This window comes from Chrysoperla carnea, chromosome 5 (genome assembly GCF_905475395.1).
Source record: "Chrysoperla carnea chromosome 5, inChrCarn1.1, whole genome shotgun sequence".
NCBI classification, from domain to species: Eukaryota; Metazoa; Arthropoda; class Insecta; order Neuroptera; family Chrysopidae; genus Chrysoperla; species Chrysoperla carnea.
The window spans coordinates 57,276,318-57,291,513 of NC_058341.1; the positions used below are offsets into that span (position 1 = coordinate 57,276,318).

The 15,196-nt window shown below is 31.2% G+C and overlaps 1 protein-coding gene across 1 annotated transcript; it reads right to left on the minus strand.

The window, feature by feature from the left end:
* Positions 1-4,230: 4,230 nt before the first annotated feature.
* Positions 4,231-5,854, minus strand: LOC123301256 (trypsin beta-like). The gene is made up of 2 exons (XM_044883991.1): positions 5,519-5,854; positions 4,231-4,743 (listed from the first exon to the last, which is right to left on the minus strand). Exons 1-2 carry the CDS (start codon positions 5,852-5,854, stop codon positions 4,318-4,320), a joined length of 762 nt encoding a protein of 253 aa, XP_044739926.1. The 3' UTR covers positions 4,231-4,317.
* Between the last annotated feature and the right edge of the window lie 9,342 nt (positions 5,855-15,196).

Consider the following 15,196-nt stretch of genomic DNA (forward strand, 5'->3'; position numbering starts at 1 on the left):
CATATTTGGATAATAAGGTTGGACGAAACTACCAAAAATTAACTTCGTTAAGTCCAAGATTCGAAACAAAAAGGGAGTGTATTTGGTGGGCAGTTGACACCCTTAAGTGGCACTCCTTTGGCACTACTCAATTTACATTTCGATTTTTCACCCTCTATCTCTAGCTTAGTCTGGAGAGGCTATAAAGATGAGGAAAGCTTAAAAATGTGGAAAAAAACGGTTTTCCTACAAAAATTTAGGAAATTCGTCGTTTTTCTAACATCGCTATATTCGCTATCATCTTTCTCTGTTGACCTTCTATAAAATTGATAAGTCTATACTTCCGGGGAAAATATAACTATTAACAAAACTATAATAAAAAAATTCGTTCACAGTTAAGCACAGAAACGAGCTCAAGCAACACATGTCGAATATGGTCAGCTAAACGTAAGGTTTTTTCCTGATTTCTTGTTAAGAATTTAGCCAAGTAGTTTTGAACTATTATTATGTCAATGGCCACTATTTTCATGTAAATTTAAAGCTATCATTCTTGCAAAACGTTAAAAAAGACCAGGAGTGCACGTCCTTTGACCTCAGATCAGCTTATATTTACAAAGTTACTATTTCTATATAACTATCTATTTCGAAAATTTGAGTCTTTAAGGATGGTTTTAAAGCAAACATTTCAATATGACTTTCAATCGTTTATTGCTATTTTCATTTGATTTCAAAGTCGAAGGTGGCTACTCCGAGGGGGCTAAATTCTGGTAACATTAAAAAAAAAAATGGTTGAAGAGTTGGCATGACCAAGAAGTAGTATAAAATATGTACTTCTACGTTAAGGTGAAAATCTCTTCTTTGCTTAGAATAGACACTCTGAGAAATGAAATGCACTTGCAGCTGGTGAGATTCAGGACATATCAGCATGTAATATAAAGTTTTTCGAAATTTTCGAGAAATTCTTCAATTTACTTCAACATAGCAACGCTGGGTACAATACGAGTATTCTATGGCTAGAAGGAAGGGCCATTTATTGCTTTATTAATTACTAATCAAATCAAATAAAATCTCCAAAAAAAGCAGTTAAACTCGTGTTACGGAACGCTAAATACTTACTGTAAAAAAAAAGAGCACATATTTTTTATAAATGTCGATCAACATCACCTGCAAAATGCGAAATAAGACATAATATTGACTTAAAGTTGGCATCATCATTGCTGTGTAGTATGTGATAGTTGCAACGAACATCATCTATAGTCCTAACCGTGTCTTTAAAAACTGTATCACCTTGATTACATCACGAATTGTTTTAAACGAAGCAATATAAGGAGGAAAACAATAGTTCATATGGCATCTAATGTCGTAGTAATAGCGTTTTATCTCGTACATCAAGAGATACAGATCATATGTGTCTAACAGAACCACAACAAATAATGCTCAGCAGTTTGCAAATGATAGCCCTAAATGCTTAGTGATGCTTCTGTTCAATAGCTCTGTGCCTTTTACAGTGAGCTCATTGGTTTTGCAATTTCTTGAAATGTACCCATGATTTGTAACATGGAATGGATTTACATTGTACCACGCTAGCAGGGCCGTAGCTAGGCTGTGTAATTAGAACTGGCTCAGCAAAAATAGTGCCGCTGTAGATAGTTAATTGTCGTTAATATGAAGAAAGTATACTTCGTTGTGCTACAGTCGTATACTCTGGCTATTTCCAGTAGATCTTAAGTTTCGGCGAATGCAGCTTGATGTTGAAAAATGATATCCAAGACATATATTCAGTACAAACTCTTTTTTTGAGTTTGCATAAATCTGTTAACCACTGTAATCTCTTCTGCTGATGGAAGTTGTATACCAAAAGTTTGCAATTAATTTAGTTTCCCTAAATCCATGTTTTCTTCTTCGATAATAGAAACTTCAATTAGGAGCAGGAGAAATAAACACCAGCGCGATACACAATACTCTTTTGGTATTATGAACATGCATACATACAGGACACAACCGCTCTCAACAAAATATTTACGCGCTACGAGACTGTTCTGGTAAATAATATAATAATACTTAGTTTCGTTATTAATATTAACTCGATAGTTCGAAATTCTTAGCAAACTCTGGCTATCGTCTAGGGCAAGACTCTGGATCGGAAGCATTATGCCACTTTGGAAGACAGATAAACCGAGCTTAGGGAACTTACAGCTCCTATCGATGAGCATAGCGTGATTGTTTCTCTACTTTCGCTTGATACACGTTTTATCAGACAGTTGTATTAACAGCTAAATGCCTGGCTTCTTAACGTAGACACCACACTCTAATTTAGCTTCAAGTTTACATTCGTCAGTGTAAACCATACTATTCGCTGTTGCCTTAACTAGTTCTCATCTCTTCCCTTCCTGGTTGATCTTCTTAGCAAGAAATTGGGAGTTGGAAGAGCTATAAGAACTATTATGTAGAAGAGTTATATGGCCTATATTGTTGGCCTTCGTATCTAGCAGTTTTTTGATATGGTTGCTGAAAGAAGTTTGCACATTTTTTGATGCCACGGTAAGGACCTACGATCCATCCTCCAACTTGTAAGTTATAATAAACAGCAGCAACAGCAACGACCAAACCAAGCTGAAGGAAGTAACGGAGGAGAACCCAACCAACACTCACACTCACTTCACACACAAAACAGCACCGTTCCCATTCGTTTCGTTGTAATATGATGTACAAATGGTTGCTAAATTCGTGTTATACATGTTTACTTGTCAACTTACATTTTGTTACAACTTGTTCATAATATTACACACAAAAGTGTTATTATTTTATTTTTTATTATAATATAGTCCTGTTTTTTACCAGCCAGCGCCTTCAAAACACTTTTTGTTCGTTTTTAGAATGAACCAATGGTAAAAAAAAAAAAAAAAAAAAACTCTAAAAATAATCTAAAGAATATCTATTTTTTTCTTAGAACAAACATTTTTTTCTGCATGATTGATGTTTTGATAAAACTTTGCGTTTATCTAATTTTCAGAAAAGTTCATTCGTTTTCAGCTAATTTAAACCTGTTGCGAACAAGTATGTTTCGTCGTTATGGTAGGAGTTTTCGTATGACGAATCGTAGTTATGGCTCTCAAAGAGATTTCCTTTAATACTTATTGGAACCAAGAATAAACAATGCGACAGCAACAATGACCTATTATGGTTCTTGAGACTTGAAGGTCACAAAATATTATTCCAAGGTTCGAAAATTCTTTAATCCACTCTCGCATACGAATCTCAGCCCCTCCTGGCCATATTTTGTTTGGCTAAGCATTGAAAAATACATGATAATAATCAAAAGAAATTATTTATATTTATTAATAAATTTTACATTTTAATTTAATAAGTTTTAAATATCGTTCAAAAACGTGTGGAATTGTAAAACAAAAGAAATATTAGATACTAACAGTACATTTTGAAAATAAGAAAGCTTTGAGGCAAAAGCCAAGAGATTTTCCTGATGTAGTAAATAGTTATTATACAGGAACATTAACATTATATAACTAGCTCATAACCCTCTTCTGCCACCCCTGCAATTAAGGATGCATTTGGGGTATTTGCATTTTTCTTTAAGGTAGTACTATCGGTAATAGACTTTGCATTCAGAATTTCATGAAACTTGGAATAGTTGTCAACTATTATATCATTATTAACCAGTTAAAATTTTAGGGGCCTTCAGAGAACTGAAAAAAATATATTTTAAAGATATTTTAACATTGATCCTTATGGGAAATCACAGATTTTATTTTATTTCGCAAAACTGGACGTTCAGATTTGCAGTTCTGTGAAGGCCCCTAAAAATTTAACTGGTTAATTATGATATAATAAGGGACAACTATGCCAAGTTTCATTAAATTCCGAATGCAAAGTCTATTACCGATAGTTCTACCTTAAGCAAATAGTACTAAACTTTGTAAATTTTTTTTAAATGATTCAGAAGTCTTTGAAACTATCCTCTAATAGTTTTTGATCGGAAAATCTCTCCCGTACACCTTAAAACCACTCAACAAGTTTGGATTGGGCCAAGGTGATTAACAGCTCCGATGTCAGAGGCAGTCACATTGAACGGCAAACCCGGTATGTCAAGGTTTGGCGATGCTATAATAGTAAGCATAAATAAAAAAACATTAAAAATATCATTATGCTTATGACTAAACTATGAAATAGACAATCTAGATCGATTTTTAAGATAGTTAATTGGCGGACTCTGCCAAATACAATATCGGGGGATCTTTGCTTTTGGATAAGTAAGATGCAAAGTGTGACAGACTCGAATATACAAAGAGTAAGTAAAAAGACGATAATTTCTCTAATTTGTCAAGTTTCAAGTCTGTCTTCACCAAGTATACCAGTTCTTTCATTTATCCAGTCTCGAAATTTGATTATATCTGTGTATAAACCAGGAAATCGTCCACAGCCCAAACCCCAAGAAACAATACCATACAAAATGTTGTTATGCACTAATCCACCTCCAGAATCGCCTTGACATGCATCAACTTTTAAGTTTCCCGCACATATCATCCGTTCTGTAAGAATACCCTCATACATTTCATTGCATACAGTCCAATTTACCAAATGTATTTCAATGAATTTTAAAACATCAGTATAATTACGTGAACCTTCTTTTTCTACACCCCAACCAGCTACGTAAAACGTTTTAAACAGATCAATGGATGTATTTGTAATATGCCTTGCTATTGGTATTGAATGTATTGATTTTTTAAAATTTAAAGGTTTTTTCAGCTGAAACGAAAGTAAAAAAATTGAAAAATTAAATGAAATCCATGAAAGTAGTTTACGTTTAACAGTTTTTAGACTGAGGCTTGGTACACATTTAAGGGAAGGTATTTGTCTTAATCTGATGAAAAGTCATGGCCTCATCAAAGTCATGGCCTCGAATATTTTATTATTTTTATAGGTATTAAAATTTCAAAATGCCACAACGTTTTATTTTGAGAAATTTCAGAAAGAAAGACAAATTAAGAGGTCCATTCGCTGGCTGGAAGTGATTTGTGCATTTAAAAAAATTAACATTGGTGGCATAAATACCTCCCTATAGAGCCCATTGTGATACCATATATGTGCTTTACCACCTTTTCCGCTGATTACTTCATTTATCAGCTTCTTAATTATTTTGAGATGCTAAGTGCACCTCCATCATGCGTATACCAAGCACTTCACCAGCTCATTTATTAATTAAATTAGTTTTTGTAGTGACGGCGGGAATCGAATTAGCTACCCTAACATACCGCGAACGGAATTGGTTACGCTTTAATCAACTGAGCTACTAGACCTCCTAAATTAAATCAAATTGAATTTCTTAAAAATTAAAGTATATAAAGAAAATATTGTCTTAAATCAAAGTATTTATTTAGACACTTTACTATACAATAGATAAAGACTTAAATTATTATAAGCAATTCTTTTTTCTTGTAATCTGATACTTTTTAATTTATATTGGCAGCGAAAGGACCCCCTTAAAGTGCCTAAAAGTACACAAAAATCTATTTTCACTCACCCATAAAATTGAAATATCGTAATCAAAAGGATTAATACTATGCCCAAATTTTTCATGATTTTCCACTTTTTCAACTTCCATTAAAACGCCATCACATCCACCACGTTTGGAAGTGCCAGCACGAACAAATACGGTACTTTCATTTAAAACGCCATCTTTAAAAGAATGTGCAGCACTTAATATAATTCTGTCACTAACAATTACTCCTGCACAAACTAGTTTTCCATCAATTTCCACTTGTACTTGAAATGGAAAAGTATTAATTGTTGCTGGTTTACCACCAATTAAACGTTTGTTATCCATATAGCCAGGTTCTGCTTCAAACGTTTGAGTCATGTTGTTTGTGAATTCGTTGCTAGATCTATTTGAGGGTAATGTATATGTTTCTTGAGTTATATTTAATAAATTGTTTATTTTCCGGCTATAGTTTTTTATCCTCGAACAAATTCCAGTATTGTTTTTCGTTGGAATTGAAACGTTTCGCGTACGAACTTGATCATTGGTTTTCGCAGGAATCGAAACGAATTTCTTACGTTGTTCATCATGATTTCTTGGAGGTAATTGACCAAATATATTATAATTCGTTATCTTATTACTTATTATCACCTGGGGGCTATCATGTAATAAACCGAACTCGGCATCATATCCTTTTGACGATGGAAACACAGAGTCACTTAGTCGTCGCCCCCAATAATTTATTTTGGGCGTTGTTAATATTAGAAGCAACAATAGATTTTCTGACACCATTGAAATGCTTTTGAATTTTTCTAAAACAATCCAAAAGATACTGTTTTGTTTTTTGTAAGTGTTGCTTAGTTTGAAAAAAAATTTTTATTTAAATATTTTGCGAAATCATTTAATTTATACCAAAAATTTGTACTATAAATAGATTTTAATAGATCGTGAACATTTTTTACAGGGTGAATGTAAAACCTGTCAATCGTTTCTTAAAATTTAATTGCAATAAATGACAAGTTAAATTAACAATATTTTAAAATCCCGCGACAAATGCAATTTTTTCCTCTTTACAAACTGAACCAATTTTCTTGAAACATAGGTAAGATCACTTTCCGTAAAATAACCTTACAAACAAACTAAAGATCAAAATCGGTTCATTCGTTTAAGAGATATGACGCTACAGACAGAGAGACACATAGACATGAAACTTATAACACCTGTTTTTTTGCTTCGGGGGGTTAAAAACAAACGTCGTACAGTTTGACAAATTTATTTTGGTATATCAATTGGTGCGATGATCTTCCAAAGCGGTTCAGTTTGGAAAAAGCTTTAAGGAAATAGACACTTTAATGGAAAAGTGTTGTTACATATGTTTTAAATGCAAATTTAGGGTTCCGTACTGTAACCGTACTCTATGATTTAAATGCAAATTTGTCGGGGGTTTTTAAAAATTTGTAAATTTCACTTGTGATATTTTGCAAATATATAAAAACAATCACAAAAACGGAAAGTCGAAAGTAAGTTAATTTTCCCGATAAAAAATTCCGCGACAAAATTTTTCATGAACAAATAATATCCACGACAAAACATCCCCGGAAAAAATATATTTTGATAAACAATTATGCCTTCGCACTAACCTTGTGATTGCGTTCGCTTACTGGTCGACAAGTTGGCGATGCCTTTAATGGGGTTGAGATAGCACGAGTCTGCGATTTTTTTTTGATTTTCGGTTTAATCTATGGTTGCGTTCACTCATTAATCCACGAGGCTGAAAACTTTGTCAAATACACTGAAATAATGTGAAAATGAAGCTTGTAGTTTTTCGTTATTTTGAAAGTTAGTGAAATAATGTATTCGCTATGATATTTTTGTCCATTTTCTGTTGAATACTATTTGTGTATATTTTGGCTAAAGGTTATTCTGTTCTGAGAATATTTCGTCATTGCTTGAAGCCAATTATTATAAAACTTTATTTTAAGGTATCCCCTTTGTATAAATATTTCAACAAAAACTAATTTAGAAAACTGGAGAGATTCAAGGTAACAAAATAAATAAATCTTATCAAAGAATAATTCAATTCGTGTATTAATTTTCATTGCGTTTTTTTTTTATAATTTAATAAAACTATATGATCATTAAAAAAAATATATCCAAAAACATTTAGTTATTTTATAAATTAATTATTTTTATACCATGCATATTTGTAATATGCAAGGTATACTAAGTTTAGACCCAAGTTTTTAACGCTTAAAAATATTGATGCTTCGAACAAACATTTGGTATAGGTGTTCGTAGAATCATCTAATTAGTCCATTTCCGGTTGTCCGTCCATCTGTCTGCCCGTCTGTATTTCAACACGATTATTCAAAAACGAATAATGATATCAAGCTGAAATTTTTACAGCGTGCTCAAGACGTAAAAAGTGAGGTCGAGTTCGTAAATGAGCAACATAGGTCAATTGGGTCTTGGGTAGTCTCCGTAGGACCCATCTTGTAAACCGTTGGAGATAGAACAAAAGTTTAAATGTAAAAAAATGTTCCTGATCAAAAACCAACTTTTGTTTGAAACATTTTTTTGTTAACATCACTGTTTACTCACGAGGGCACACATTAAATGCAAATTTTATAGTATGTATTGACATGGGACTATCAGTTATGTACATATGTGTAACATGTATGTATGTGTAATGTGATAGAGTAATCAACACTGTCTATGCATGGTATTTCAACAATTAACTCAGTCAATTGTTTGTTTTCACTTCTTTAAATTATTTTTTTTTAAACTTCTCATTTTACAAATAGGTAGGCATGCGTTCATATATTTAAACTAATTTCATGAAAAATAATTTTTGGATTTAAGATATTGATCCAATAAGTTTTTCTTATTGATTCAAAATATAATGAAGCACCGTAAGACATAACAATTGGTAAATTACGAAATCAAGGGCCAGTCAATGAAGAATCTTTCTAAAAACTGTTCGACTGCATTGATAAAAGCAAACTTAAAAGAGTTAAAATAAATTATGCGATCTTGGATCTTACGTCCTCAGGATCCATCATTTTAAACCGTTAGAAATACAACAAGAGTTTAAATATAAGAAATGTTCTTTGTAAACAAATTAACAAACTTTTTTTTGCTGGAAAATACAATATTTTTGTCATAATGATTCATTAGTCTCATTTTTATTGTTTTAGCATCAAGAATCATATAGCCAGTTGTTAAAATACTTTTTAATTCTATCGGTGAAAACTGGCAAATATCGATTTCCTCGTATTTTTAAAAATTTATGTATTTAAAAATTTGCTCCATTGCTGCATCTACTTGTTAAAAGCTTCTTGTTAGGTGGAGAGAAAAAAAACTTATGTTCTGATCTAATTAGTGCCCTCACGGGTAAACTGTGATGTCTCAAACAAAAGTTGTTTATTTTTTTACAAGGATTATGTTTTTTTGTAAACTTTTGTTGTATCCAAGATGCAAGATCGCACAAATTTTTGTTTTTAACTTCATTATGTCAGCTTTTAACAATGCAGTCGAACAGCTTTTTAACGATGCAGTCGAACAGCTTTTGTAAAGATTTATTAGCTGGCCTTGAATTCCCAGGTATAAATCTTATGGTGCTTCACTAATAATAAATTTATGAAAAATTATTATGCCGGAGTCAGACTCGAATTAAATATTATCACTACTGAATCAATTTCAATCACAATCAAAAAAATGTATTTATAAAATGCTAAATATCTTGAAAATTGTTGTAGTTCGAAATGTTTGAATTTTTTTTCTATGGTTTTTTATGTTTTCTATTTTTCGAAAACAATCTTCATGGCTTTTGCTAGTAAGCGTTAACGTTGACAATTGGTGAATATAAATAAATTCCTAATTAATCAATTAAATGGGTCTATGCCTTGATTTATGATGAATTAGATACACAGAACAGCTAATAAATGCATGATTTAATAAAAATTTAGAAATTATTTACATAATTTTATTACAAAATTGATTATTCATTGATAAAAAGTTAAATAAATTTTAAGTTTTCGTTTTTTCTTTTTTGTTTCGTTCAAAAATAAGATACTATGTTTATTTGTACACACAAATAATTGTTTTAACATACATATGACAAAAATGACATCCCATACTTAGGAAAACAACAGAACAAAAAGTCTCAGGAATAATAAATATTAGTCTTTTTAAACTTTGACATTTTTATATACATATTTTTTGTCTTCGATGTGATAAAAAAATTCCAGGTTGGCCCGATATTCAACCAAATATATCTCCGATGACAGGCAACTTATGAATTTCGTAAGGATCAAATATAAAATCATAAGATCTGAATCTTATTTTGAAAGGCAGTCAATACTTCCAAATTAACCTCATTTTCATATTTTTGAGCCAAAATTACTATATTTATTGATTTTTATTAAAAGATATTGTAAAATTTCTATAAAAAATTAATGCCTACAAAACTATAGTGATGGTTGACGTATTCTGAACGAATTTGACGAAAACTATGATGATGGTGAAGACGTATTCAGAATTATAGTGCTAATATACCTGATTTTTCGTAATTTTTGGGTCAAAATTATCTTAAAAAATAATTTTTTTTGAGTATTGACACATGAATCATCTTGTTTATCAGTTGGTAAAGTGTTGTACTAATATATTGCTTTAGTCCATCAATTATTCATATTTTTGGGTAAAAGGTCATTATTATACACATTTTGATGATTTGCTCGCTTATGTTTCTAAAATTCTGAAAGATATACAAGATGTCTCTATCGGACTAGATGGGCATAGCTTAAGAGCGTATTCTTTGGACAAGTTTAAGCCGAAAGTGCCTTATATACTTTAGTCCAAAATCCAATTGTTAAGGAGTTATGTGTATTATTAAATTTAACCAATAAAGTAAAGAGTTGTTGTCGCCCTATTAACTCAGTTGGTTAAGGTGTAACCAATTTCGTCCGCGGTATTAGCTTAGGGTAGTGGGTTCGATTCCCGCCGTCGCAACAAAATTAATTTAATTAATAGTTGTGAAGGGCTGGTGTATTGCATGGTACATGCATGAAGGGCGTGCACTCAGCCTCTGAAATTGAGAAAACACATATATGGTATCACAATAGGCTCTATATCCTAAGTGTCACCTAACGTAAAGATGTTGTTGAATATAGTAGTTTAATGTTTTATTAATTAAAAACTTAATATGAACTTATAATGTCTCTCCTCTACATCACAACAAATTATTGCTCTTTTAGTAATTGAAGAGTATATGTAGTCATAATCTTGGAATTATCTCATCTCTGGTGTATTATGGCTGCGAGTACATCCATACGAGACGACCCAAATAGTCATCAGAGAGCTGCACTTCGCAACAGAGAAGAGCTCAACTACTATCGAAGAGAAAAATTTTGTTGTGAGGCAGAGAAGAGGGGGGGATTTTGAACCAAAATTTTAATTACATTTGTGTCCAGCAATACATAAACTTAATAAAACATTAATATAAAACTACTTTACTCAAAAATGTCTTTACTTTATTGGTTAAATTTAATGGTTCAAATAAGTCCTTGACTATTAGGTTTCGGACAAAAGTACATAAAACTCTTTTGACTTTAAATTCCAAAGAATACGCTCTTTAGCTATGTTTATCGTGTCACGGGACTCGCTAATAGTTTTAGTAAAATTGTATAAAAAACCAATAATTTTGTTAAATAATTCTTCTTGCACTAACCTGTCTATTGATTTCTAAAATATAAACAAGCAGAGTAAGTCGATGAACAAAAGGATACCAATTAATAAAAGAACCTTAATCTAAACGTATCAGATTTCTAAAATATATAAAATTAGTAACGAAATTTTTGGCGAGATGGTTACGCATTGACTGCTCAAGTTTTCAGAAAAATAACCGTAGTTTTTACATTTGGCTGGGCGTCGATAAATCAGTGAAGATTTCTCTCCTCTGAAAGGTTTCTGATTTTAAATAATATAGAAAAAGAAATATTTAAAAAAATCATCAAAATGAAAGCTGTTATTGAGGACTTCCGAGTAAAAATATTCATTGATGCAATTAATGTGCTAGTCTGATGCTCAGCCATTTTTATTTTCTGATTACATGAAAGAAAACGCTTCACCCTTTATATGTAATAATGCTAAGGTAAAAATTAGTTCGCCAACCAAAAGCTAGTGTGAAAGTATTAATAGATGTAATTATTCAAGTTTCAGAGTGTTTTGCAGAATAAAAAGAGTCGGTTCGTTCGTCACCGTAAATGGAATTAAGGCTATTGAAGGACGTTTTGCATAAGATACTGAAGAACATATTTGTTCGGTATTCCATGTAACTGTCCGGCCTGGTAAGATTTCTATACTTTAGTATTATGTATATTTTAATATAACATAACAAGATACATATGTTATATTATATTTATATGCATAGATCATTGCATTCTTGTAAATACCTTGTTCTATTCAACACACACACACAACAATGTAGACACTAATTAGAACAGTAAACATACTTAATTACTGTCTTTTCTTTTAAAAACTTTATTACACTCTCAAACTAACTCAACAATATATAAGACGAGCAGAAGTAAGGTATCTTTTTTTTATGTTTTTACTTATTTAACAATTCCTGTATATACACAATGTTTATAAATATTATTAACACCTTTCTATTTTTTTTCCTCATTTTTAATAATAAATAAATTTGTCCTAGAAAAAAATATTGGATGTTTATTTAATATTAAACATAAGGTACATGGTTATTTTTTAATGTGTGATATTTTTGAGAATTTTTTTAACTTGAAACAAATGTGAAAATCAATAAATTGAATGGATAGTTTTGAAATGTCTCAAGCTCAACACAACGATTGCCTATAATTCACTAGAAAATAAAAAAAATTTAATTTTAATGTTATTCCTTGGGCTCCCATATACAGTGCAACCTCGATATAACAAATCTGAAGGGAACCAGTAAATATTCGTTATATCAAGTAATTCATTAAACTGAGGTTTGTAATATTGAGGTTAAGTTGGTCTAAAATTCGTTATAAAGAGGAAAAAAGTGTCGGAACCTCTCGCGACATGAATTACATACTATGGAGCATACTAACTGTCATATATTGGTGGGACTTTATACGTTATATAAAGGTTTTGAATTGACGAATTTCGTTATTTAGAGGTATTTAAATTTTTTATTATAGTTGAAAATTCGTTATAAAGAGACTGTTCGCAAAAAATATTCGAAATGTAGAGGTATATTTTATATTGACTCTTATGGACAATTCAAGGGGATTGCGAAAAATTTGTTAAATCGAGGAATTCGTTATATTGAGGTTCGTTATATTAAGGTTGCACTGTACTTATAAGATTGTTTGAAAATTGGAAAATTGATCAGAATTTTGAAATATTCCAGAACAACCATTTCGATCAGCCTGCAAATTTCAAAAAAAGTTTTAAATTTTTTGAACAAGTCTATTTAAGGTAGTTTCTCAAAAAATGAATATAGAATCATACTTGAGACTTCTGTTTCGAATTTTATTTCTAACTTCTGTTAGAACTTGGGAAAATCAGACGAACATTAAGAGAACATTTTTTCGATATATAGCATAGTTGTTGAAATATTGATGCCTAAGGATTTAGAGAAGAAAATCACTTATAAAAAAGTGAAAACAAACAATTGCCTGAGTTAATTGTTGAAATACCATGTATAGACAGTTTTGGTGACGCAATCGTTTGTTTTTTGACGTCACGTAAATAAAGAAAGATTTCCACTCTTAAATAGCCACACACACATAACTGATATTCCCATGTTAATACATACTACAAAATTTTCACCTAATAAGCGCCCTGGTGGGTAAACAGTGATGTTTACAAGAAAATGTTTCAAACCAAATTTGTTTATTTTTTTATAAGAAACATTTTTTACATAACATTTGTTCTATCTCTAACGGTTTACAAGGTGGGTCCTACGGACCCGAGACTCACTTGACCTATGTTGCTCATTTACGAACTCGACCTCACTTTTTACGTCTTTAGCACACTATAAAAATTTCAGCTTGATATCTCTTTTCGTTTTTGAGTAATCGTGATGACAGACGGACAGACGACAGACTACAGACGACAGACGACAGATTAGACTAATTAGATAATTCTATCAACACGTAAATCAAAATTTTTTTCGTAGCATCAATATTATTCAGCGTTACAAACTTGGGACTAAACTTAATATACTATGTATATTTCATATACATAGTACAAAAAGATAAAATAACACACAAATGCATGAAATTTGCTCACTTTAAATGCATTTTATGGAAAAACTAGTACCGCTTGTAAATCGAGGTTTTTTTGGTCGTTCCTGAGAAACGTCCTTAAATGTAACTCAGTCATTCACAATATTGTATCCATAAAAGTGATTAGCGTATAGTTACGTTGACATTTAAATATAGCAGAGGTTATAAGTTTTTTTTACTAATGTTCATTCTGTGAAAAATTGTCAGAAATAGTCGGTCATAAAATGGTCATGAAATTAGAAAATGTTTGTCAAAAATGGTTTTAAAGTGTAAAGCATTCGTCGCCGAAAATTCAATAAATAGCACTTACTTCACGAGAAAAAATTGCGCAGGTATGAGTAGAATGGAGACATTCTCTCACTTTCGGTAATCTCTCTCACACGGTACCCAGTCACCGCCATATTTGTTTCAGTTCGAGCTGTCAAGGTGGTGAATGTTTTGTTTACATATTTGCAATGTCGAGTTGTCTCATAAAAAATTGAAAAACTCGAGGTGGAAAAAATTCATTAATTATTAACCCATTGTAAGGAACGATTTTTTCATTACTAAAATCCAGAGTTTTTCACACAAACGTATTCACGTTTTTTACAACATTTGAAACAGGAAGCGGGAAGAAGCTAAAATGGCGTCGACTGAGAACATGCTTAAAAAAATACGTTTCTAATTTGGAATTTGTATTTACCCAAATAACAAGTCGTGTCTTGATTTAAGTTTTTTTATTTTTTGATGATGTCTAATGATAGAATTTCATAACAATAATTCTACCTTATGGTAACTGACTTTAACTGGCTATTGATGAAAAATATTTACTTTAATTTTATTTATGTGGAATATAAAAGCTTCGATTGAAATTAGAAAAATTATCTCTTTCTTAATTTCGTTTCAGTCAAAGTGACTGACTAATCCATACCTACGCTATTTATCAAATACCTAATTTTACTTTTGTAATGATTCAAATGAAGGCGATCGTATTTCAGAAAAAAAATTTCAAATCGTTATATTTCGAGGAAAAACGTGTATGAGAATTATCAGAGCATGCGAAAAATATTGTTTTAAATTGGTGTTAATACGGCGACAGGAGCAGAACCTGACCTATTTTTCTGTCCATTTACTGGTCTATAGTAAGATGTCAATCCAATCTGTCATTTTAAATAAAACATTTCGAATTCTTATCGTGTAGACATTATTAGACGCGAATAGATTGATATTCATTGGTATTACAAATGCCATAAAAACTATTTCACTTGGCCCAAAAAACAAAAAAACAAATGATGACGGTATGTCTTCTGATGAGAGCACAAACCATATAGCACATAAAATCAAATACCAAACGTTTATCATGTCTTTATTAATCAGTGGAGAAACAATTTAACGAACAAAACCAAAAACATTCTCTTGAAGATTCAAAGCCAGTCAAGTCAGTCAGCTAGCT